General features: G+C 39.4%; 1 protein-coding gene across 2 annotated transcripts in view; it reads left to right on the top strand.

The window, feature by feature from the left end:
* The window catches only part of RAB3GAP2 (RAB3 GTPase activating non-catalytic protein subunit 2), a 95926-nt gene that overhangs the window by 47549 nt on the left and 21427 nt on the right, over positions 1-26950 (top strand). For both annotated transcript variants that reach the window (XM_059146621.1, XM_059146620.1), the window contains exons 10-24: positions 2461-2609; positions 3446-3525; positions 3672-3761; positions 5514-5653; positions 7472-7688; positions 8239-8382; positions 8594-8676; positions 9031-9095; positions 11927-12017; positions 14660-14787; positions 17516-17732; positions 18110-18207; positions 24939-25044; positions 25300-25460; positions 26573-26801. In XM_059146621.1, the coding sequence (XP_059002604.1) occupies positions 2461-2609; positions 3446-3525; positions 3672-3761; positions 5514-5653; positions 7472-7688; positions 8239-8382; positions 8594-8676; positions 9031-9095; positions 11927-12017; positions 14660-14787; positions 17516-17732; positions 18110-18207; positions 24939-25044; positions 25300-25460; positions 26573-26801 (1998 nt within the window). The remainder of the gene's footprint in view (positions 1-2460; positions 2610-3445; positions 3526-3671; positions 3762-5513; positions 5654-7471; positions 7689-8238; positions 8383-8593; positions 8677-9030; positions 9096-11926; positions 12018-14659; positions 14788-17515; positions 17733-18109; positions 18208-24938; positions 25045-25299; positions 25461-26572; positions 26802-26950) is intronic.

Below are 26950 nucleotides of genomic sequence, written 5' to 3'. Positions count from 1 at the left end.
TTCAGGAAATTTAAAAAACTGACATCTAAGGAAATGTAATTACAGTAGGTAGCTTGTCTCAGCAGTGAGTAAATATTTACATCATTCTTAATAATGAAAACAGTGAATGAATTTAAAAAATTGAAATATGTGTATATTGGAAGGATATGGTAGAAGGAAGAGGGGGTGTCAATCAGCTGTATCTTCATTTGCCTTAAATCAGTGAAAAATAATGCTAGGATTGGTGACTCAGAAGACAGCAGACCTCTGGATCCCATCACTTGGTTGTAGTATAGAGAGCCTGACAGTGTGTTAGATAATGCCACAGGGGTATAGTCAGCTGTAGACTGTGGGAGAGGAGAGTCACGGAGGCATGGGGGAGAGGGGTCAAGCAGGATAGGATTTGGGGCTGGTCTCGGATGTCCATTTGTTTGTGAACCTTAGTGCTTGCTTCGGCAGCACATATACTAAAATTGTTTGTGAACCTTACTCTGAAACCCAGATGTATCCCCACCACCCCATCGGCAATGATCAGCTGTTCTGCTCTAAATAGCAGAGAATACGGAAAGTCTAGGTCATCAAGGTTAGGATTTAGCCAGGTGAGTGTGTGAGAGAGACACAGGGCACTTGTGGGTGTCTGCAAGAGAATGGTTGTGATGGAACACAAGTCTAGGTCAGATAAGAAGGGGAGTGAACATGGAAATTGCTTGATAGTGAAAAAATGGTAGGATGAATGAAACTCTTGATGAAATTGTGGAATATTAGGGGGTTAGTAGAGTAAGATGGAAAGCTACGAGGTGGTTGTCAAAAGGTGGTATGCTTGAAATCAGGGCTTCAAAGGCTATAGAGTTGACGACAGGATCTTAGGTGTGTGGGGCGCTGACAGTGGATGACTGAAATTGTGGGAAGGGGAAGATCACAGCAGTAAGGATGGGAAGAACTGATCAGCCGTCTCTTTAGAACAAATTAGAATAAACCTGCTTAAAATTTGGGTGCGTATTGGGAAATTGTCCTCTGGATAGCTTGTAGCAATTTATACTTCCACCTACAGCATGTGGGAGTATGGAGAGAAGTTATTCTAAAGCTTAAATTTCAATTTATATGCCACACAATTCACCCTTTGATTTCATTCTGGTAGAGTCAGGCAAAACTTATGCAAACTTTTATCATATAGTAAAAACATTTTGTATTTTGAATCATGAATTCATTCATGAATGTGAGCCAGGCATTCTGATCTTTCCGCACAGTCCAACTTCTGCAACAGTTTAATCCCTGAATCCAGCAAATGGTTTGCTCATGAACTCCCTAAAAGTATTTCCTTTCCTGGGACTCTTCTTCAGGAACAATGTGTTTTTTGACCATTTGCAGGCAAAGTAGAGGCGATACCTATGTATGAAAATTAGGATAACTCTTACTCCATTCTATGTGTATTTGAGTTCCGAACTTCCCAGCTGGGTATCTTCATGGACCATATGACAACCCAGATCCCATATGCGCGCCTGAGTCCACACAGGTTGGCATTAGCAGTACGTCTTTACTTCCTAGGTCTTAAGCTTATCTACCCCCACCCCCGTCTCTTCCTTCCATCCAGGTAAATTTACATGATCTTGGTTTGTCCTCTGCTACTCCACATAGGCATGTGGGTGCCAGCATTCAGTCTCTCTGCTTTTGCTCTTAGAGCCTTGGGGAAAATGAAAAGTTAACTCTTCCTTAGAAAAGTTGGGGATTTCTGGACTACAAAGTAAAGGTTCGAAAGTGTTTTTGCTGGGTTGGGAGGGGTGTAGGAGCACAGATGCTCTCTCGCTTTGTGGGGGGAGTTAACACTACTTCTGTGGAATGCAATATAACAGTATTAAATAAAATTTTTAAAAATGTTATCCCCTCTGAGCCCACACTTCTGTCTATAAGAATTTTCCATACAGGAAGAGTTCTATAGGTGCACAAAGACATATCAGAGATATAAATTGCAGCATTGTTTGTCATGGCAAAAGATAGGAAGCCACCTAGATGTCCATCAGTAGGTCCGATCAGTTACGTGGGTGAGTGATGAAGAAGAATGAGGCATGTCTCCTTGATATGTTATTAAATAAATCACACAACCACTGTCATTTATGTATGTACAACGTCTCTGGAAAGCAGCAAAAGAGACTGTTTCAGTTGGGGCCTCTAAGAACTGACTGAAACCTGGAGATCTAGGTAGACTATACTTTTGTACTGTTTGAATTTTGTATCTGTTAGAAAATTAATATTTAAATTTTGTTTTTGTAGCATTTTATGGTTTAGAGGACTAGATGGCACTTTTAATATCTTATGAATAGCTTATGACATTGATTTTTTTGTACTTTAAAAATGACTTCTGTTACATAAAACTAAGCAGTTTGTGGCTTCGAATGGAATTGATGTAAAAATTTAATGACCTAAAATGAGTGTCATTTTAGTGCATTCTGTTCACGTGTTGTTGCTGTTGATGTTTTAAAATAGGTATTATGACTCTGTCCCCTTTCGACCAAATGAAGACTGCCTCCAACATAGGGGGATTTAACGCAGCAATTAAAAACAGTCCACCCGCCATGTCGCAGTACATCACTGTCGGGTCCAATCCATTTACTGGCTTCTTCTATGCGCTAGAGGTAACAGTTTCCTCACTGATCACGAGTGAGGCCTCTCTTGGTTTTTCAGCTTGTCTACAAATGGAATATTGTGAGTTAGCCTTAGAAAGATTCAGCAGTTTACATTTCTAAGTTTCACTGGAAGCTAAAATTACTCTTCGCTGACTTTCTTCTAAATTCTTAGGGGAACTGAGAAGGTACCAAAGTCAGCGTAGAAAAGACTTCTGTGTTTCTGATGCCCCAGGTTCTTGGACAGTTGATTTAAATATTGATGCAGTCATCGGTGGCTCAGAGTTGTGAATGTCGGCCCACCAGGGATTTGAGTAAATCGCAAATTGTAAAGCCGCCAGCTATGGTTGTTGTACGTGGTGAAAATTGGCTCCTGTAATGGGGACCACTAGGTGCTGGACTTGGTGTCTCTGATTTCTTGCTTAAAAAAACCAACCTTCTCAGAATTGTCCAGACTACCTCTTTACTTTAATAAAAATATATATTAAAAAAAGAGGAGGGACAGGAGCCAGTTGTATGTAGATCAGAAATCCATAGCCCTGCTAGAATAATGCCATCTTAATGTCCTAGTTTAAACTTTTAAGTTAATTACAATATAAGGAGGAAAATCCTGGAGACAAACAGAGGACTAGCGATTTTACTGTTCAACTCTAGAATTGAAACTTTTGGTTTTATTGCTACCTCCTAAGATAAAGCTTCTGTCATATGGTCTGAAAGATGCTGCATATTTTTGCTAGTACAGGCTCTACAGCTTTTCACAAATTTTAAAAAGTAAGCCTTGCCTAGAAAGCGTGTTTTGTTTCTCTGTCAGCTGTTGAGTTTTCTCTTCGGCGCATCCTGTTTTCCAGGGGAGCACCCAACCGTTACTGTCTCACGTGGCGCTGGCGGTCGCAAGTAAACTCACTTCTGCTTTATTTAACGCTGCCAGGTAATTCCAGCACCGTTCCGGGTAAAAGTAGCTGTATTATCTGTGCGTCTGTAGAGTTACCTGGGTGGTTTTCACAACTGTTTGGGTCGTCTGCACGTTAAAATGCCGGGAGCACTGGTTTAATTCTCCATTTCCTTTCTGTGCAGTGGCTGGCTTGGTTGGAAAAGCAAGCATGAAGAAGAAGCCGTGCAGAAGCAGAAGCCAAAGGTCGAGCCGGCCACCCCGTTGGCTGTCAGGCAAGTCTGTCACGCTCCTCTCACGGTTCTGTATTTTAGCAGGAGTGCTATTGAACTTCTGGTCTTTCAGGGCACTTAGCTGCTGTGCCGATCTCACGAGGTTCTGTCACGATATGAACTCCTCGAGGAGGGTGGTTCTTGCCTGTTTGGCTCACAGCCGCCTCCCGGGCCTGTAGGAGGTGCTCAGTATGTATTTGCCGAGTGGGCTGTTTTCCCCCAATACCTATAACCTTAGCTTAATTTAAGTTGCAAGAAAATTTGTTTTGGGAGAGCTGTTGAATTTTTTTAAAGAGCTGAGATAGTTTGTCAGTAAGCTGTATAAACTTAAAAAGTGCTCAGTGATTTCTTTAAAAACACATAAAACAAGGAATCCCATGCCTTCAGGCACTCCTCGGAAGGCAGGGCTGTGCTCTTTCGTTCACTTCCGTTGTGCTCTAGGATAGTGGATGTGTCAGGTTTTGGGGTGAGAGAGTGTGATTTTTGCTTGATTTTGTTTTTATTTTTTATTTTTTTTATTTTTATTTTTATTTTTTTTAAAGATTTTATTTATTTATTTGACATCAGAGATCACAAGTAGGCAGAGAGGCAGGCAGAGAGAGAGAGGGAAGCAGGCTTCCTGCGGAGCAGGGAGCCCGATGTGGGGCTCGATCCCAGGACCCTGAGATCATGACCCGAGCCGAAGGCAGCAGCCCAAACCACTGAGCCACCCAGGCGCCCCATTGATTTTGTTTTTAAATCATTTTTGTTACCTAATGTAAAATACTACCATAAAGGGAACCAGAACCATGCCCTGCTTGCAGATGTTCTTCACCTAACAGGTATAACTAATTATCTGTTACTAAAATTTATTGAAGATGATCCTCTCTAAGGTTTTCTCATCTTTTTAAAAATCTGATAACATCTCATATTTTCTAAATTCACTGAAGAATCAAGAAATAAGCCAGATGGCCTTGTGCCTCCCAAGTAGGTTAGAGCATTGGAGTACCTCGTCTCAGGACTTTGCTCCGTGCTAAATTACGATTGGTTCTAGACCAACAACCTTTGAGAGATACTTATTATCATTGTTTATTATTTAGTAGAGGGAAAGTTCTTGAGGTAGAAAGATTGATGTCAGCAGGATAATGGTATCTAGCAGAAAGAAGAGATTAGAAATATGAACTTAAATCAGACAAAAGATGCCTGCGTAGGAGCAAAGTATTCCTAAATTTCATTGGTTGTGAGGGTGCTGTTTACTATGATATAACAGTTAATCAAGAAAAGATTGTTATACTTGATAGTCTCTAAAAATAAAAGATTAGATATCTATATAGAAAATCTATGAAATAAAACTTAGGTGTTTTATTTTATAATGGAAGAAACTTCTTATGCACTTTGTGTTGCAAAATGTCTGGTGTGATTAGTTAATAAATTAACTGTTAATCTATGCAGGGTTTATATTTCTTCTTCTTTTTTAAAAAATTTTATTTATCTACCCAGCAGACAGAGATCACAAGTAGGTACAGAGGCAGAGGGGGAAGCAGGCTCCCTGCTGAGTGGAGAGCCTGATGCGGGGATGTGGGGCTTGATCCCAGGACTCTGAGATAATGACCTGAGCCGAAGGCAGAGGCTTTAACCAATTGAGCCACCCAGGCACCCCTATGTTTCTTTATATAAAAACAGATTTGGCCTATTTTGTTTATGTAGCTCATGATTCTGTCATCTTTTTCTAGACCGGAATTTGATTTGAGCTTTTTATTTTCTTTTAAATACCAGATTTGGACTTCCAGATTCTAGACGCCATGGTGAAAGTATATGTCTGTCTCCGTGTAACACACTGGCAGCAGTAACAGATGATTTTGGCAGAGTAATTTTATTGGATGTGGCTAGAGGAATTGCGATACGCATGTGGAAAGGTACTTCCTCATAAAAATCCAGAAAAAAAAATGTTAATTTGCTTTTTTACCCAAGTAGTTGAGCAGTATTATCATCCGTTAGTTTCTGGTGGACAGTATTGCTTAATTTGTTATGTTTATGCTGTCTTCTTTTTTTTTTTTTTTTTTTTTAGCATGAACTCATTTCAGTAGCGCTTGATCGTAGTCCAATTGATCCACCCTTTAAGTTTGACCAACTTATAGGCACTTTTAATCTCTTCCTTGTATACTTTTTAGTTCTCACTGTCATTGTCAAATTCCTGAAATCAGTTTCTTGCCCCTGTTACATTCATTCTACTTCACAAGGTCATGTTTAAGTCAGATGTTCTCTTCAAATCTAGAATACTAAATCTTTCAAACTAAAGATGGCAAAACCCACCTTTGCTGACACGACGTCCATATCCATATGCTTGGGTTAATTTCTTAAGTTTCTTGGTCAGGAGTTGTAGTTAGCTGCTAATAAAAGACCCGTGTTCAGGAGTGATACGAGATGCCCACGACATCCTCCGGAGCCCAGCTCCACTTCTTGAGCTTCCCCCCTCAGAGTCATTTCATGGTTCACATGGCTGCTGGAGCTTCAGCCTTTGTATCTGCATTCCAGGAAGGCGGAAAGGAAGAGGAGGAGCTATCAGCTGAGCCAGTTCACTGTGAAGATGATTTCCTGTCCAGCTTTTTCTGCAGTGCATTAGCCAGGACGTAGTCACATAGTCATACCTATCTATAAGGGAGACTTGTGAATATCTAGGCACACTGTCCGCCTGAAAAAGATAGCATCTCTTTGACCAAGGAAGAGGGAAGAATGCATATTTTGGAATCATCTGGAGTAGTAACATGTCAGCACAGACAGACTACTGGTTAGAAACCACAGTAATCCTGCAGTCTGCTCTGTACTGAGCCGTGTGAGGAGTAATGGATTTGAGGACATTAAGTTACTCTGGACGGACAGAGAACACTGTCACCTTCTTCCAGAGAATTCCTGCAGTGTTTACCTGTTACATGTTTGTGTCTGTAGAAACAGGTTTGAAGGCTGCAGATACATCATTTCTCCTCAGTGTTTGTCTTCTGAAATAACATGAAGGGTGGTTCTCAGCAAGACTTTTCCAGAATATAGAGGACATAGTTACACGAGTTACATCTGGGCCAGATCCACTATAGCGATCTTATTACTGGCACTGCTGCTTTTCCTTCTGTAGCGGGTGCAGTTTTCCCCCACACTCGGACGAGAAGGGTCAGTTGCCTGTGGAAGGGGCGCCCCTGAGATGCAGGACAGTGTCAGCTACATCTCTCTCGTATGGGCTGGGGCTTCCTGCCGCCACCTCACACCGTATTCTCCCTGTCTGCATAGCACCGAGGGATGTGAAAAGCAGGGAATCAAGTTGATCTTTCTCTTACATTTTAATTGGACTTTTATTTAAAATCTAAACCTGATAATACCCCTGGATTTTTTAAAGGGAGAGAATTTTTTTAAAGAGAAGGAGCAACGAGCATGGCGTTGTGGAAGGGTACTAGTGATGCTGTAATGATCTCTGGGTTTTTTTGTTTGGTTGTTTTGGTGTTTTTTTAAGAATAAGAAGTGATCAGAAGCAAATATAACAAAATGCTAAGATTTAATTAGACTTGGTGATGGATTCTATATTTATTATAATTATTATCTTTTTCTGTTTAAGATACTTCATACTAAAAAGATAATGTATTTTTGTAGCTTTTCTTAACCCCTCGCTAAAATACCCCAGAGTCCTTCAGAAGGCTGCAGTTGCCCCTAGGCTAACTAATTAGCTTCCCTTTTCCTCGGTCTGTAAGGGTATCGAGATGCACAGATCGGTTGGATCCAAATCATAGAGGACCTCCACGAAAGAGTACCAGAAAAGGCAGATCTTTCCCCTTTTGGAAATACTCAGGGTCCAAGCCGAGTAGCTCAGTTCCTTGTGATCTATGCACCAAGAAGGGGAATCTTAGAAGTGTGGAGCACACAGCAGGGACCTAGAGTGGGAGCCTTCAACGTGGGAAAGCACTGCAGGTAAGTGGCAAACCCTGGCATTTTCCTGGTTACGAAAAGGAATGCTTTTATTATAGTCTTTATTAAAGCTACTTATTAGGTTGCGAGTTGTTTGAGAATTGCAGTGTTACTATGGTTTTCCCTCCAAGCGCCTGCTATATGATTAAGGATTAAGTATTTAATAACAAAAAATCTTACTGAAAAGGCCATGATACACTACCGAATTTACTAAAGTTCCTGTGGTGCTGCCATTTATCCCCAGCCCTTACGTATGCTGTGGAGGCTCAGAAGGAGAGATTCCTTCCGATTCCTGCGCTGGTGATGTGAAGTGAGGTGCAGCCTTTCTTTGCCGTTGCTACATAGTCCTTTGATTTTCTAGCCCGTTTTATCAAGGCAGAGCTCTGCCAGTCAGGATCCGTTTTACGTATGCTTTTGGTATCAGTTAGTGTTTATTTGCCATATTAGTGCTCCTGAGTTGGTAATAATGTAGGGTCCCTCGCTATCATGAAAGAACTTTTGGCATTTTTCCTTTTGTCTAATATTCTTACCATACTGGTTTGCCATTTCTCAGGCTTCTGTATCCTGGCTATAAAATAATGGGCTTAAATAATGTTACCAGTCAGAGTTGGCAGCCGCAGACCTACCAGATCTTCCTTGTTGATCCGGTGTCTGGAAGTGTGAAAACAGTCAATGTTCCTTTCCATTTAGCACTGAGGTAAGATTCATCCGGGGTCCCTCTGCTAACTTTTCCATCCCTTGTTTGGCTCTTTGTTTTGTAGTTACCATTTGGTTGTGGTTTTTTTCTCATTAGACAGTTATCTTTAAAGTTAAATAGGAAGAATATGAAGGAAAAGTGTTGGAGTGTGTCAGACTTAGAAGGAAAGCGATTTACATTCTGTAAGAATTTGTTGTATTTATTGTTTTAGCGACAAGAAGTGTGAGCGAGCCAAGGACATGCACCTAGTCAAGAAGCTGGCTGCCCTGCTGAAAACAAGACCTCCCCACCTCGGTGCGTGTCCTGCAGCAAAATAATAATGCATACTCGTGGGTCCATTTTCTCAATTAGTAGCGTATTCTAAATGCAGCAATCAAAATATTTGCATTCATTTGTGAGCTGTTGAAACTCCTCAAAGTAAGATGAGGTCCAAGTAATCATGTATATTTGTTATTGGAATTGCTCTGTAAATAAGTAGGCATGCCCTCTGGGCGATATTAAAATTTGTAACAAGAAAACAATACTGTGAGAGAAACCGGAAGTCCTTTAGCTGACTGATAGCCACCAGTAAGTGCATTCTTCTTTCAGAGTCAAATTTCCCTTGTAATAAAAGTGAAAAATTTACCTCGGTTCATTTTCTCTTTGTAGATTTGGTTGAAACACAAATGAAGGAACTAATTCTTGATATTAAGTACCCTGCAACCAAGAAACAAGTGAGTATGTATAATATATGAACTTTCCTGCTGGGTAGCTAGGACATATTTCTCTTATGAAAGCCTTTAGTTTCCTTTTTCCCTCCAAACATGACAGGCTAACCTCTTTTCTGTTTTTTTATTCATGCCTTTTTTATATTCCCGTATGGAAGCTCCCATTGTCTCTCTTTCTCCTTCCCTCCTTTTTTTTTTTTTAAATTAAGTAACATTACCTTACACACGTGTGCATGTTTGAAACACATACACACACACACACACACACGATACATACCATATACTCAGGTAATAATCATGAACACATCTGTGGGACCGCCCACCTTAGGACACAGAATGTTACCAAGAACTCTGAAGAGCCCTCCTAGTCCCTCCTCAGGCCCCTTCTCCCCTTCTTAAGTAACGAGCGTTCAGAATTTTGTGTTTCTCTCTCTTTTGCTGTTAATAGTTACATTATTTCTGTATGGCTCCGATAAAACGTCGATGCATTTTCTGCCTTTTAAAACTTGACATCACTGGAGTCCGGCTCGTGTCTCCTCGCCGGAACTTGACTCCTTCAGCTGTTTCTTCGAGGTGTCCCCGTTGACGCGTGTGGCTGCCGTGGACCCTGCTGTGTCTTCTGTTACTCTTGACTCACTCTGCTCCTACCAGTGGGCATTTAGGTTGTTTCCAGGCTTTGCTCTCCCCAGGGGTACCGTGCTTATCCTTGTACGTAGGGCACTGCACATCTTTATGTTCGGGAATTGTAGCGCACTGGGCTTCTCTGGCTGTACCAGCTGTTGAAAGGCTGCTTCTCAGAATCCTGGCACTAGTTTATGTTCCCGCTCCTACCACGGAAGGGGCCTGTTGCTCCCACAGCCACAGCGTCCCATAGTATTGCCAGACTTGTTGCCTTTTGCCAGGTTTGCGGTTCTGATACAGCAGCTCGCTGTGATTTCTTTGGCTCGCCCCCTCTTCTCCAAACCCCTCGTAATGCTGCTCACGTTCTCACTCTGTAAATTCTTAGGCACTTCAGTCCCTGTGGATACCTCTGAATTCTTACTCTTTTAAGTCAGAACTGGACAGCTAGTGGTTACTTGTTCTGTTCTCTCACTATTTCCGGTACCTGGATCCTCGCTCACCAGTTTTTTCCTTTTTACCTCCTTTAAGCTCTTTCAGGTAGGGACCTCACCAAAGACGTCAGTTTCATAATCCACAACAACTAAAATAATGTTAAATATGTGGAAGAATTTCAGGAATGCTGATTAATTTTTATTCCTTTTTATTTTACTGTGGCAGTCATTTTTAAAAATACTTTTGTTTTATTATAGAACCTGCAAGTCCCTGTAACTTTTTTTTTTTTTTTTTTTTTAAAGAGAAGAAGGGTGAGGAAGGGCGGAAGGAGAGGGAGAGACGATCTTAAGCAGGCTCAGTGCCCAGTGCATAGCCCGGCAAGGGGCTCGATCTTACAACCTTGAGATCGTGACCTGAGCTGAAATCAAGAGTCAGACACTTAACTGACTGAGCCACCCAGGTACCCACGTCCCTGTGACTTTTGGTCAAGTTTTCCATTCCACTAACAGGGCTAATTGGTTCTCATTTTTCTCAGGGCGAAGTCTCAGTTATGAGAGATGACATTCCTGTGACAAGGCGGGCATCCAAGAAAGGTAGTTTAGAGAACCTGTAGTGGAAAGGGAGGGTTATAACCCAAACCAGGCCTCCCGTTTTGATACCATCTTCTTCTTCTCTTACATCATGAAACAACAAAATTGGGAACGTTGAGCATACTACAAATTGTCTTCTTGACCTTTACATAATTATTATACTTCTCAATTGTATGTGAAACTAAGAATTTTATAAAAAATGCTGGAAAAGCTAGTAGTGGGCATTGTGTATTATTTTCAACACTAAAGGAAAAAACAGTAGTTTGGGCTCGGAAGAGTGACTAAGTGGTCAAGCCAGCTGCTAGCTAGTGTAATGGTAGACAGAACAGAAATAATTACATTTTGCTGGGTATTTGCCTTTTTGAGTCACTTTCTTTGTATCCACCATGTATGTAGTTGCCTCATCATGGGCTTGACCATGCTCTTGACCACGCTCTTGAGCCACTCTCGGAGCCGATTTCTTACTCACACCACACACCCCCCCCCCACACACAGAGGTGGTTGTGTTACAGTCTTTACCTCATGCTACATTCTCCAGCCTACTTTTGAAATTATTTACTCTCATCAATAAAAAGTCAGTTTAATGGGGTAATACGGAAGGATAAGTATGAACTTTAACTGCTCTGTCTATCCATTGGTGATTCTCATGGTTGCTTCTTTAGGCATAAAGAGAGATTTTGGAACTGGTAGTGAAGTCTTGTTAAGTATCTTCTGAGGGACGGACAGGAAGAGGAAGTTGGGGTGAGATCGGGAACATAGACAAACCTTGCAGGGCCTGTACTTTCACTAGCCATGCTCAAATGCAGTCTTTAAGTGGTAATTAAGTTGTTGTTAGCTTTCATCATTGACACAACAGTAACAGCTCTGCTTTTCATTTATGCTGGGAGTATAGACTTACACTCTTCCTGTTGGTGACTAATTTTGTTTCATCTTGGCCATTCTGTTAAATGCCAGTTTCCTTGTGGTTGTTTCATTCTGAATCTGGACTTTTTGCCATTCCACCATAAGGGGCATGAGATGAAATTGATTGCATAAGACATATGATGCAACTCTCCTTCTCGGGTGTGTACGTTATTAAAACATCTTAACGATGGAGCTTCTCTTGGAAATTTGGGGTAGTGAAGGTGTTGGCATAAATACAAAATTTAAAAAACAAAATCCGTGCCCTCTGATTGCTCAATATCTTTCTTCTAGGCTTTAGAGAGCATTTTGGCAAGTGAACGATTACCATTTTCCTGCCTTAGAAACATCACTCAGACTCTAATGGATACTTTAAAAAATCAAGGTAATGGGGTTTGTACTGATTAGAGGTTCTGGTCTGCAGATTTTATAATTTGGATTACAAAAGCTATTCCTGTTTATGATATCATCATGTTACTTCAGTGTGGAAATACTGTAAGAAATAAGGAAACTTATTTCATGCCTTTTGTATTTGGAGACTTTTTTATCCCCTGTTTGGTGTATGAAGCTGATCTCCAGCTGAGCATTCTCTGAATATGTTGTTTCTTTCTAGAAATATTTCTCTTTAAAGTATTTCTACTGTCAGTAAAAGACCAGTATAGGATGCTGAGAAGTGGTCATTCGATACAGTTGTACATGTGTGAAAGGCAGAAGCATGAAAATTTTCTTGCTTTCACTGTCCTTTATTTAACTTTACGGGAGGAGAGCGGTTTCTATAGATGAATCATTCTTTAAATATTTTTGTTTTGACTGAGATAATGATTTTTTAAAAAGTACGCTTTACGAATTAATGTTCTGTTAGCGTATGCCGAAAATCTGCATTTTCTCCTCCACTTCCCTCATGTAAGTAAGGACTTCCAAAATTGGACGATGAGTAAATTTATACCCATAGCTGATTGTTTTTTACTGTTCAAAATTTGTCTGAAAAAGAATTACATCTCTAACTCTGGGATTTTAACTCCATGCTCTATCTGGCTGACCCAGCAAAATTCGATTTATTCTGAATACCTAACATGTATTAAATAGTAGTGTGTATACTGGGTATATACCCTAAAGATACAGATGTGATGCTCCCAAGGGGCACGTGCACCCATATGTTTATAGCAAAAATGTCCACAATAGCCAAACTATGGAAAGAACCTAGATGACCATCAACAGATGAATGGATAAAGAAGATGTGGTATATATACACAATGGAATACTATGCAGCCATCAAAAGAAATGAAATCTTGCCATTTGTGACGACGTGGATGGAACTAGAGGGTATCATGCTTAGCGAAATAAGTTGATCAGAGAAAGACAACTATCATATGATCTCCCTGATATGAGGAAGTGGAGATGCAATGTGGGGGTTTGGGGGGTAGGAAAAGAAAAAATGAAAGAAGATGGGATGGGGAGGGAGACAAACCACAGGAGACTCAATCTCCCAAAACAGGCTGAGGGTTGCTGGGGGGAGGGGAGTCAGGAGAGGGGGGTGGGGTGATGGACATTGGGGAGGGTATGTGCTATGGGGAGTGCTGTGAAATGTGTAAACCTGGTGATTCACAGAACTGTACCCCGGGGATAAAAGTACATTATATGTTTATTAAAAAATTAAAATATTATTTAAAAAATTGTAGTGTGTAATGTGTACACTTCATCTAGCTGTGACTTTTTGCTTGTCATGTTAATTATATAAAGCCAGCTTTATATTTATATTTAAGCCAACTTAAAAGTAGTTTAATAAATAGATATAGTATCCCCTTTTAAGACTTTAGGCATCCTAACGTTGAGATTTTTTTTCCAACATGTATTTGAAGCTGACTTTTAGAAAATTGTGAATTTCTTTAGTATATACAACTTGTTAGAAATCCCTCTTTTAAAAACGGTAGTGTGCTTATAAAGTTCCCCATCCCTCAGGACTTTACCAAAATCTCGAAGTTTACTGAATCAGAATTTATCTTGCACTGGGCTGAGATTAAGTCAAATATAACTATTGGAATTTTATAAAATCATCACCAGTTTCAAGTTCTACCCAAAATTGAGATTCCTAAAGATTTTACCTACTGAATATGCTAAGTTTTATTGTAGCTATACCAATTCTTGGAGGTAAATAAAGACCCTGCCTTTTAAAAGAATAGTTGTTTTACATTAGATGGGAGATACTAAAATTATCATGCGGGAATGTATTATATAGAGAGTATTTCTTTCTCTCTCTCTCTCTTTTTTTTTTTTTTAAAGCCCGATTGATGGAGAATGTTAAGTAGAATTGTACTTTGGTCTCTTTGCCAGCCTTCCTTGAGGATAAAACTGTTACAGTCCAGAGTTCATGCTTGAATTGTGGTATCTTTGTCCACCACAATAACAAGAACCAGGCAGCTTTCTGTTCATCTGTCCTCTGTCTGTGAGCGGAATAGGCAGCGTATGAGTTAAGGGGTGAGGGAGAATATTTTCAAAGCTGTTTTCAGATCATTTTTTAAAAATTTGAATATTAGACTAAGATAGCTCTTTTTTCTTTTTTTCTCCCCACCCTCCAACTACTAGTGTGCCTTATTACACTTAAAAATTGGGACATTTTTGGGCGCCTGGGTGGCTCAGTGGGTTAAGTCGCTGCCTTCGGCTCGGGTCATGATCTCAGGGTACTGGGATCGAGTCCCGCGTCGGGCTCTCTGCTCAGCGGGGAACCTGCTTCCCTCTCTCTCTCTCTCTGCCTGCCTCTCCATCTACTTGTGATTTCTCTGTCAAATAAATAAATAAAATCTTTTAAAAAAAAAAAAGAAAAAGAAAAAAAAAGAAAAATTGGGACATTTTTCCATGATGGAAAAATTATCTTTGTCCTAGTAATCTGTGATAGCTTAAGTATCTCAGTATTTAATAGACTAGCACCTCAGAGAAGTACAAAATACTGTGAATGTTAATGAAAGAAAGACCTTTTTATGAATCTATTAAATATATCTCTATAATGTATTTTTTTCTTCCACCTTTCAGAGCTTGAGTCTGTTGACGAAGGATTGCTACAGTTTTGTGCCAATAAACTGAAATTACTCCATCTTTATGAGTCTGTCAGTCAGTTAAATTCCGTTGATTTTCATTCAGATACACCATTCTCGGATAATGTAAGTAATTCTATTCCTCATTATACGAAATATTCTATTTTTAATTTTTAATTTTTTTTTTAAGATTTTATTTATTTGACAGGGAGAGACACAGCAAGAGCGGGAACACAAGCAGGGGAGTGGGAGAGGGAGAAGCAGGCTCCCCGCTGAGTAGGGAGCCTGATGTGGGGCTCGATCCCAGGACCCCAGGATTGTAACTTGAGCCAAAGACAGACGCTTTAAGGACTGAGCTGCCCAGGCGCCCCTATTTTTAATTTTTTAACTGCTAGTAAAGAAGTAGATAATTGAGAATTTTTATGAAGGGTAAAGATGTTTTTTTGTTAAAGACCTCCTGCTGGCTCTCCGTGCCTTAGTACTAAACTTACAGTATTTATGCTAAGATATTGCAGTTTATTGTTAATCCATTCTTACTATCCTAGAAGCATTTGGTTTCTCTCAACTCACTTTCTAAGGTTGCTTCTCACAACATAACTGGACAAGATTTGCCAATTGAAATATATTCAGTTTACTGAAGTAGCAAAACTTTTTTTTTTTTTTTTAAGATTTATTTATTTATTTATTTATCAGAGAGAGGGGGAGAGAGCGAGCACAGGCAGACAGAATGGCAGGCAGAGGGAGAAGCAGGCTCCCTGCTGAGCAAGAAGCCCGATGTGGGACTCGATCCCAGGACACTGGGATCATGACCTGAGCTGAAGGCAGCTGCTTAACCAACTGAGCCACACAGGCGTCCCCTGAAGTAGCAAAACTTTAAAGGAAAAAAAAAAAAGATTTTGCCAAACAGAAGACACTGGTTTTTCTGCGGTGCCATTGAGAACAAACTCAGAGCTTGTTCTCTTGTCTGCTACATAATTAAATACTTTTAAAAAGTTCTGTCTTACGTGAAAGTGTTTAATTCTAGGAAATGTTCTATGTTGTCATTCTGTAAAACATTTAAAAAATGGCAGTGCCTTGTAATCTTCCTTACAGGGCAGTATTGCTCGTTTCTAGGCATGTATGCAAAATTCTTACTTTTCATACAGAGAAATAGTTTCCATAATAGAGAATAGAGAGAAAGGTGGTCCTCTCTTTCCCCTGATTACCATGTGACTGTGGACAGGTTACTTGCCTTGGGGTGCATGTCTTCCATTTACCTAAAGGAAAATTATTATGTAAATGATTTTAGTGATTTGTCAAGTCACTGATAATACTTATAAAAAAATTACCTGGTGTGTATCTGAAACTTAATAGAAGTTTACCTTAGACAACTTTTATTTTAAATATACATATGTGAATAAAAATTTTTAAACAGAAAATTCTCTCTGTATTGGAAACCACTTACACATTCTAACATATTTTTTATCCTTGGGATTATAGGTGCATTTCATAAAGCATTTTAACAGTCTTCCCAACATTCTGCGATTGCCATTATAAGTAACAAAGCCATTTTTCAGGATCTTTGTGTTTTTCTTTCTGCTTCAGCAATAGTATGAAATCATATCAAACAATAAGAAGGTTCAGGTGGACTAAATTATTTCTGCAGAATTGCCTAGATATTTCATAGATTCTTTTTCATAAGATCCAAACTTTCCTACCTCACCAAAGAAAGTTAAGTACGCGTCATTAGTAATCCCCTATGGAATTCATTTCCACTTGATAGCCCCAGTACCATAGGAAAAGATAAAAGAAAAATTACAGAATTTAAAATATCAGTTAGCTGATTGTTCTTTATTATTTTTTAACCTTAAAACACTTTGTAAGAATTGATATTTTGCTGTGACATTATTTAGATCATTCAAAAAAAAAGGTACAGTCAATTTCTAGGCTGAATGGCTAATCTTGTGCATATAAAACAAATTCAAGTCTGGAATCATTTTTGTTGCTGTGGAACATAGTTCATACAAGCTCATATATAAATTCAGTATAGCATTGAACTGTTGGTGTGTGTTCATGGCATTCTGCAAGTTTACTACTTGTTTGTAGAAAACAGCATTAAATAAGTAAATGAAAGCTGTATTCTTAAACAAGAGTAGTTTTATCATGTAGAGGGGTGGAGGGGTAGTTTTGCTTGCTATGGTGAATTTGTGGTCTTTAAATATATATCTGTGTGTGTGTGTGTGTGTGTATGTGTGTGTGTGTGTGTGTGTATGTGTATCCCTAATTTAGAAAAATATTAGTAATATCAGGAGAGATTTTTGCACGTAAGCTCTGTAAAAATAGTTTGAAAGGTTGGCAAGATATATCTGTAACTTTTCCATCTCTGGATCCCTGAGAGCCACACAGAGGAGATGTTATATATGTAGATACAGTGAAGCTTGGTTTCCAGTATTTTTTAATTTTACTGTGTTTATGCTGCTCAGTACATACTCCGTTTCAAATAGGCCTTTAGTTTACTTAGAATCACAAGAGTTGCAGCTAATACTCTTACAGGTTTTTTTTTCTGATTCTAAATAACAGCTGTAGTAAAATTCAAACATTTTAAAGAGTATAGGGTATTCTCAAGAAATTGTATAAAAATGGTACTCTCAGTAATAAATAGTTTCAAGATTAGTTCAAATTACTTAACGTCAAATTCATGAAATTGTGGTAAGATTTTAAGCAGAGTACATTATAGCTACCACGTTAATTAACAAGTCATCATTTGTGTACAGTTTTGCATTTCACTTCAGATACGACGGGGTTGACTCCTGTGGCGGAGTCCTAGGAAGATACGGTGTATCCAAACTCTTTTTTTCCCCCCTATTTTTTTAAGGACTTGGCTGTGTTACTGAGGCTCGATGAAAAAGAACTGCTTAAGCTCCTGGCATTACTAGAGAAGTACAAAGAGGAAAAAACCAGGACTGCTACAGTCCGATTTTCTGATGATAAGGATGGTGTGTTACCCGTGAAAACATTCCTGGAATATTTAGAGTGTGAGAAAGATGTGGTCAACGTAAAGAAGATAAGTGAAGAGGAGTATGTGGCTTTAGGTGGGTGGAAAGATGAACTGCTCTGTGAATTCTGCCTCTTCTGGAGGAGAGCCTGCCTGGCAGGAGTTGATAGCATCTCAAAGGTTCAGTATGTTTTAAAATTAAGCTAAGAAATTCAGGTATATTTTTCAATGAACAAAGGATACTCTGGATATGTAGGGTCTATGTCATAAAGGTTTTATTGGCTAATGCATAGACTAAAGGGACAGTGTTAGACATGTAACGATTTGCCTTCTGCCTTGAAATCAGCCGTTAATTTAATTTCTTTTCTCTTGTGCTGGTTTGCTTCTCTGGGGATCTAGATTGCAATTCAGGAAGAATGTTAGTCCAAATGGTAAGTAGCCATTGGTTAATGCATTTTGCTTTTGTTTTACTAGGCAGTTTCTTTTTTTGGAAGTGTTTGCATGGAGAAAGCTCTACCGAGGACATGTGTCACACTCTGGAGTCAGCCGGACTGAGCCCTCAGCTGTTGTTGGTAAGCCACCTTCTTACCGCACTCTTCTCTTCCCTGCTCATGGCATCCAGAAGGGTCAGTCCTTTTTTTTTTTTTTTTTTTCTTTAAACCATCGTCCAAAGCATATCATAGAACATAGATGAAAACCTTTCAACAGTGATCAAAGAAATTTATAATCACCATATTTAATTGAATTATATTATTTTATTTTTCTAATTCCCTGTAAATGGTAGCAGGTGTGTTCCATGGTTGGCCTAAAATAATAATTTCGAATCTGACAGGTATGCATGCATTTGTAGTGGATTGTGGTCATCAGTGAAATTGATCATATTTGAAGTAAAAAAATCTTAGAGAACAAAATCAACTTCCCTTAGAGCAGTACAGGATTATAATCGAACATTCGCAGACTTTGAATATAGGTTAGGTTTTAGTCTCTGTGCTATAACAAATATAAAAGAAAAGAATCATTTAGTAGAAAACGACAACACTAAATGTTTGCCCTTTGGCACAGGATGCGGGGTGTGGTGGGGAGGGGTGACCCTGCCCTCCTCCCCTCTCTCCTCTTTAACCCCTCACATGCAAACGTAAACTCTCTTCCACATCCTCACTAACATCTGACACTTTGGCCAGGATCTGGGCAATCTCCTTTAGGAGCTTGTTGACTGTGTTCATGTATGGTTTTAACTGAACATTTACATCCTTTAAAAACAGATTCCATTCTCTGTAACTTTGCAGTGTGTATGTCAGGAAGTAAGGCAGTTAAAGGTATGCATAGGTTGGTTGTACGTGGATGTTCATAAGTGGCTTTATTCGTAATAGCCCCAAACTGCAAACTACACAAATGTGGTTCGGTAGATGAATGGTTAAACGAACCGGTGGTTCTTTACCACGTACGTCCTTACCTTTTCCTCTACAATAAGATTCAACGATTGATTCACATAATAACTTGAATGAACCGCAAGGAAAATACGCTGAGTGGAAATATGCCCACCTTGGAAAGATATGTGCTTGCCTGATTCCATTTTTGTATAACGGTGATGAAATAGCACCGTTACAGAGATAGAGAAGAGGTTAGTGTTGGCGAGGGGTTAGGGATGAGTACGGGGAGGGATGCGTGTGGCTGAGAAAGGGCCGCACAGAGCAGTCTCTTGCTGGTGTATAGCAAGAGACTATACATCACCAAGTCTGGTGATGTTTTTGAAAACATCAAATGGTGATGTTTTTGAAAAGCTATACATTTGATAGAATTGCATGTACACACCTATCTATGGGTGTATGCATTATTGGTGAAATTTGAATAAGCTTTGGATTTTGCCAATGTTAACTTCTTGGTTATGATATTTTGTAAGATGCCACCATTAGGGGGAAGGGTGCATGGGACTTTGTTGTGCATTTCTTTATCCCCTAGTGAATCTATAACTATTTTAAAGTAAAAATTTAAAAAGAGAGCAGCTAAGTATTTATTATCCAAATTTGAGATGCTTAAATAAGTTGAGTACAGAATACTTCTTATTTTTAAATTGTGTTTAATCAGTATCAAATGTCTGCATTAAATCCGGAGTTCAAGAAACATTGGGAAAAAATGAACCTCAGATCTTACCTCAAGCCATATATAAAGATTAACTCAAAATGGAAAATAAATATAAGACATAAGACTACAGAACTTACAGAAGAAAACAAGGAGAAAGCTTGGTTCGGGCAAAGATTTTGTAGGGCACAGAAAGTGCAAACAAAAAACATATTGATCAATTGCACGTTATCAAAATTCAGAACTTCTGTGTTTTAGAACTGTTAAACTAAAAGGCAAACCTCCCTTTTAAAACTTATATTTGATAAATGAATTGAATCCACATTAAGAAAGAATTCATAGGACTCAATAAGATAACAAAGAATACAATAAGGAAAGTGAAAGATCTGAACTGTCACGTCACCAAAAAATATACTTACCCGTGGCAAATGCTCACATGAAAAGTGGTCACATCTTTTACTGTTGGGGAAATGCCAGATAAAACCACAGGCGTCTCTTTCTCAAGAGGATGACCAAAACGAAGATGACTGATGGCACCAAGTGTTGATGAAGATTTGGAATAATCAGAACTCTCAGCGTGGCTAAGGAAATGCCAACAAATACAACAGCTTTGGAAAACTGTCCAGAAGTTTCTTATACTGTTGAACAGCGATTTACCATAAAATCCAGCAGTCTCACTCCTAGGTATTAATCTAAGAGGAATGAAAACATATGTTCATAACGATTTGAAATAAAATGTTAGCAGCATCTTTATTCAGAATAGTCCAAAGGGCAAACAACCCGATATCCACCAACAGATAAGTGGTAAGTTATGGTACGTCCATATAGTGGGGAAAACAGTTAAGAAGAGATACACAGTACAACTGTGAAATAAAGAAATGAATCTCAAAAGCATTATACTAAGTGAAAAGATCCAGAAACAAGACTGCCTACTGTATGATTTTAATTATATGAAATAGAGTGACAGAGAAGAGGGGTGTTTGCTAGAGGATGAAGGTGGGCATTGGGGATTGCGCACAGGAAGCACAAGGGAACTTTGGGGGATGAAGATGTGCTTTACTAGGTTTATGGTGTTGGCCACCCAAACTGAAATTAATGAACTTTATTGTATATATGTATATATTGTAATGTAATAAAGTGCTCTCTAGAAAATCTATCTTAAATCCATAAAGCCGTGGTCTGTAAGTATATTTATTATTGTGCTATAGAACTTATAAAATAGGTTGTAATTTTAAGTTCTTTTTAAAAATCATCTAACTCTGAGAGACTGTATTTCACTTATTCCAAATGATTGGTCGCTTTTTCTTTGCTTTCCTCAGATGAGTATTTTATAGTTAGGTTAAAGTATTCTTTCAATAGCTGAATGCTTTCAAGCAGTCGTGTAAATTTTTAAAATCCTACCATCGAGTATAGAGAAATAGGCATTTTCACTGAAAGCATGTAATTAATAGTTACGAATGGGAAGGGAAGGGAAAACTTCTTCAAAAAACCCCAAAAAACAAAGCTCAAGAATTAAAGTAAGAAATTGAATGTACAATAAGACTGGCTTGTAAAAAAGCCTGCTTGGTCATTGTGGTCACATTGATCAGAGGAAATAGCTAACACATTCAGCCTGTGAATATGCCGCCTGGCCTTAGGAAGATCAAGTGCAGGGGTTTCGTGTACCTGTGTAGTAAGTGTGCGTCTTGCTTACAGCCTGCTCATTCCCGAAGCAGTTAGTGCCAGGGCCAAAATACTAACCAGTGACATTTTTCTAAGTTATTAACTTACAGTTTTTTTTAAAAAAGAATAAATGTCTATTTTATTACATTAAAAGAGTGATAGACTTTTAGGAGTCAGGCATATAAAAGTCATGGAGAAAAGGTGTTAGGTCTTTCAACAAAATATATAAAATGAATTATTAGTGTTATAAAGGCATTTGAAATGCTAACTCTTTTTTTCTGAACTATTTTATATGGTAATTTTATTGAAATTATGTTTGTAAAGAAATTTGCTACTTATAATTTAGGTTTTGTGTGTTTGTGTCTTTTTTTTTTTTAGGTTGTGTGTATTGTTAAATTTGGAAATACTTCTAGTGTACAATGCCTACCGATTTTTCTATAAAACTTACACTTGATTTAATCAGTATTTTACTATATTAGTGTAATTCACGACAACAGCCTGATAGTTTTTTAGATGTTTAAATGTTTAAAACTATAATTTAATGTTTAAAACTGTAATTACTCTCACTAGAATTTTATCAAGTTTTAATTCTGTATACTAAAACAGACCTAATTTTTAGGAAAGACTAGAAAATAAGGCTCATTCAAAAAACTGATAAAGTAAGTTTCTTTTAAGTAAGGACAGGGCTAACAGATGGCTTCTTCACGTTCTATCTGCCAGCATTTCTGCTGAGGGAAGGATTAAAACATCTGGGATGTTAATATTACAGGAGGAGGATACTTAGCAAAAAGTAAAGTTCATTAGGCATTAGAAGCTTCTACCCAGAACCCATGGGATTTTTCTCTTTCATTTTTAGGTACAGGTTTTTACCAAGTCTTGGATACCGCTCGACTTAGAAAAGAGGAATTAACCAACTTTCCTCTCAAGGTTTCTCTTATTAAAAATCTAATACTCAGATACCATCTGGTAATATGTCAGTATGTGACATTTATATTTGAAACAATATAGTTTACATTTATAATATGAATATCCACATTATAAATAATATGTGACATTCTTTGCTGTGATGTATTGAAAGGATATTTTGTATTTACTAGTTGTAGAGATTGTTACCTTCAGTATACTTTTCTTTGTTATGTGTGTCTATGCGTATATGTGGTATCTTAGCTCTATATTCTCCTCTTTATTTTTCTCCTTTTACCTTAATTTTTCCTAAAAATTAAAAAAATCTATTGCTTATAAGTGATTCTAAAATTATGTCATCTTGTTCTTATAGTTCCCATGGCAGCCTGTATTGCATTCTGACTTTTTACATGCTTTTTAAAGCATAACTGATTGGATTTTTAAAGTTAATAAAAAACAAGAGGAACACCCACTGGGTTATAAGCAAAGATTACCTTGCTGCATGAGAGTTAGAACAGGGCTGACCTAGAGAGAGATAGAATGAAAGTTAAACAGAACAGGGTTTTTTGTTTTAGAATTTGCTAAATAAGGGTGGTGATGGGGGGGATGGTTAGTTGGAGAGAAAAATAAGAGTTTATAGGATGACCGCGAATTCAGGCCATGGCATTCAATTCGTCTAACCCTTTGGGTTGTCCATCTTTTTGAGCGTTTTGAAACTTTGTAGCTGCTGAAAAGATGAATCAAGCTTTGAAAGATACTAAACCTGGGGCGCCTAGGTGGCTCAGTGGGTTAAAGCCTCTGCCTTCACTCAGGTCATTGTCTCAGGGTCCTGGGATCAAGTCCCGCATTGGCCTCTCTGCTCAGTGGGGAGCCTGCTTCCTCCTCTCTCTGCCTGCTTCTCTATTTGTGATCTCTGTCTGTCAAATAAATAAAGTCTTAAAAAAAAAAAAAAAAGAATAGGATTAAAAAAAAAAAGAAAGAAAGACACTAAACCCGTAAGTGTGTTTAGAAACCTGGAATGCTTGTAAAATACCCCTGGGCATATATTTTTTGCCTAAAATTAATCAGAGTGAGCCCAAAAGATAAGTCCTCCTGCTCCCCCTCATTTCCTTTTGGCTTGCTTTCGTAGCACATATGTGCCCAAAACACTGAGAGTAATTTCCAGTTGATTCTGGAGTGTCTTAGTTGCCTATACAGGCAACTCATTTTTGTAGCCTGCCTGTGAGTAGCTGTGCTGTGTGAGGTAGAGGGAATAGCCTTGATAAGTGGATAAAGTCAGTCAAAACTTGGGGGACTACACAGGGTGTTTGTGTGGCAGGTGGAAAGCACATGGTATAACATGAGCCCAGTTTTATAAAAGCCCCATGTTGCTCCGTAATGCTCTCTGTATAGCTGCACTTAGGAAGCTGCCAGGGGCTTGGAACCTAGTCTGCTCTCGGTAGCCACCAGCCTTTGTTGTTGCTAGCGTCGGCATTCTCTTAGGAATGTGCAGGCAAATATGAAAGCACATACGTGGTTGTAAAAAAAAAAAAATAGGTTTCTGGATAGAATGAGGTAGAAAGGAGGCTGACATAGGGAGAGAGGTAAGAGGGTTAAACAGAAAAGGGAGAAATAAACTCCTTTTTGATGTGTGTATATTGTTTGTACAAATTATATGTACAGTCTACCCACATGTACAATTTTTTAAAGAGAAAAAAAACATGCATATTAGGATCAGGCAGATCTTGGTTCAGACTTCATTCCTGATTCACTAGCTCTATGGTGCTGGGTAAGTTACTTCTCTTCATCGTTTATAAAATCTGGGAGACCGTCCCTGCCATGGGATTGTCGTAATTGGACAGGGTGATGCCCGGCAAGTACTTCTGTCTCCTGGCCCTTTGGGGGTTCTCCCAGTTTTCCTTCACACACGACTTCAACTTCCTACTCTCTTTCGCTTTTGAAAAGTATTTATACTACTATATTTAAACGGGTGGTCAACTTTTTATTTTCAAGCGTTTGTTTTTGTTTTTAACATGAAGGTTCCTGCAGAGTTAAAGGTAACCCAGGCCTTGCACAAACACCAGTACTGACAAGTGCGGTGCCATGCCACTGAACTTCTCATTATCCCAGAATTATCCGTGTGCAAATTTTGTACATCTTAACATATTTCAATTCTAAGTAGATAGGCTGGTTCATAGGCATTCTTAAAAGTCACTTATATTGACTTAAATGTTTTTGCTTATAAAATCTGTCTCTCTTGACTTATTAGTGATTTAAAAACTAGAATCCGATAGCTGTATTTACCCGTTCAGCACTGCCGCGTTCACAGTACCTTGTGGCCAGCTGGGTGCCTTCTTGCCAGTCTACAGCGATCTGTGCTAACTCAGTAGTAGTAACCTTTCTGGTACTTTGCTCCCTAATCAAGGCTCAGCCTGGAAAGCAGAGCTTAATTAACCCAAAGTAGAGACGGAAACGGTGGAAGTTACATATCTGACCGATACAAAGAATCTCTCCAGTGGACAGGGTACCTTGTTGAGTCTCTCATGAGAGGCGATGTAGTGAGCAGCCCCTCGTTTCTCAGCCTGCAGGACTGAATCGCTCATGTACACGTCTGTGCTCTCTTGAAAAGTGCCACATTTTATTTTTTTTATTACTGAAAATTATTTAAATTTGATTTCAGTCTCTGCTCCTGAGTGTGTGGCTTTCTAAGGAAAAAGATATTTTGGATAAGCCGCAGTCTGTGTGCTGTCTCCACACGATGCTGTCCCTTCTGAGCAAGATGAAAGGTAAAAGGCTGGGGGCTGCTGCAGGTGCATGGGCCTTGAGGTGTAGACGCTGCTCTTGGGAATGACCTGAGCTGAAAGCAGATGCTTAACTCACTGAGCCACCCAGGGGCCCCATGGATTTAATTTCTAATTCAGAAGAGTACCAGTCTATCACAGGGGAATTCAATTTCAACTCTATGTTTAGTGTTAAAGATCGAACAGAAAGAATCAATAAGCTCAGGCTTTCTTTCTTAACTTTTCTCTTTTTGCCCATAGTGGCCATCGATGAGACCTGGGATTCCCAGTCTGTGTCCCCGTGGTGGCAACAGATGCGCACGGCTTGTATTCAGTCTGAGAACAACGGAGCTGCTCTATTGTCTGCACACGTTGGCCATTCCATTGCTGCACAGATCTCGAACAGTATGACTGAGAAAAAAGTAAGTCGGCGGGTGGGGGGGGGTGTACCTGGTCTTAGAAAGGTTGGATCTCTGCCCCTCCAGTCTCCTTAGGGGCTGCTTGTCCCTGTCTGGGCTACAGTGTCTTTGATGTTAGGAACATCTAGAGTTTGAAATGTGTGTCCAGCAGATTCTCATTTGTCTTTCTGGGAGGGAGGGGTGCTGCCCTTAACTTGTTTGTTCAGATGACATGCATACTGAATTTTGCTGTCACCTCGTACTTTCATCTTGCGGGGAAAAGTATGGCAATCAGAGGGCAGAGGTCTGGCTCTCGGCCAGCAGCTGGTGATGTGTGGTGAGTCCCTTAAACATGAGTCTCCTGCTTCAGGTTCTTCATCTAAAGGAGGTCAGGGTTAGACTGCATTATATCTGAGGTTTGTTATAGCTCTGGAGCTCTACAATTGTATTTATCACCCTCCCCCTTTTTATAAACAGAAGTTGTTTTGACCTGGGGTGTTGAATGACTTGAATAAAAGTTTCCTATTGACCTTTTGCTTTGTGGTTTTTTCCTCGTCTTTTTAAAGACTCGGGTTTATTTTTTAAAAAAAAAAACAAACATCTCTTGTATCTCATGGTAGATCAAATTTTTTCTGGGGAATGTTGATTTAGTTGGATGAGTCAGTTAAATAGGCCTGTAGAGATTCACTTAACATTGTCAGTCTCAGTATCATATGCTAAATTTAATATTACTGGCCTAAGATGCTTATGACAATGGAGAGAGAAGGAATTTGAGACTCCTGTTGTATGTCGGAGAGTGCCTTCTGAAGAGCGAACACTATCCTGGTACTAACAGAAAAGCCCATGGCCCTTGTTGGGTATGGCCCTGAGAACTCGTTAGTGCCCATTGCATGAATCAGGGGCCTTCCTGGGGGTCTTACTGTGACTGTCCAGACTCTGTCACTGTTTCCCCGAGTCTCCAGTCTCCTCCTGTTACTCATGTTCCATCCTGCCCAGTAGTAATACTCGTGAACCAGCATCTGCCTGTTGCTTCGGGACGTAGCCTCACTGTCCATCAGCTTTCGGGTTCAGAGCTCATTCAAGTGCGTGCTGATCCAGAGTCTTTGCCAGAGTATCACCAGGGCATTTTTTGTTAGTTTTCCCAAACAGTGTCGGGTGCTGATTCTGAGGCCCTCACCGATTCCTGGGAGGCCCTTTCTCTTGACATGGAATACTGGAAGCTCCTGCTGAAACAGCTGGAAGACTGCCTCATCCTTCAGACTCTGCTTCACAGCAAAGCAAACACGCCAGCCTCCAAAGTGTCATCGCTGCAGGCTGAGCCACTCCCGAGGCTGTCTGTCAGAAAGTTACTGGAAGGAGGAAAGGGTAAGCTGGGGTCGATGGAAGCATTGCACCTGCAGATCTGTGTGTTCGTGCTGTGGACCTTTCTAGGGCTTTTGTAGAAATGATTGCAAGGATAGGGAAAGGGAAACACATTTAGATTTAAAAAATTAAAAATAACCCACCATGTATTT

Source organism: Mustela lutreola, chromosome 14 (assembly GCF_030435805.1).
Source record: "Mustela lutreola isolate mMusLut2 chromosome 14, mMusLut2.pri, whole genome shotgun sequence".
Taxonomy (NCBI): Eukaryota; Metazoa; Chordata; class Mammalia; order Carnivora; family Mustelidae; genus Mustela; species Mustela lutreola.
The sequence above is the reverse complement of the archived record's forward strand: the minus strand, read 5'-3'. Positions and strand labels throughout refer to the sequence as shown.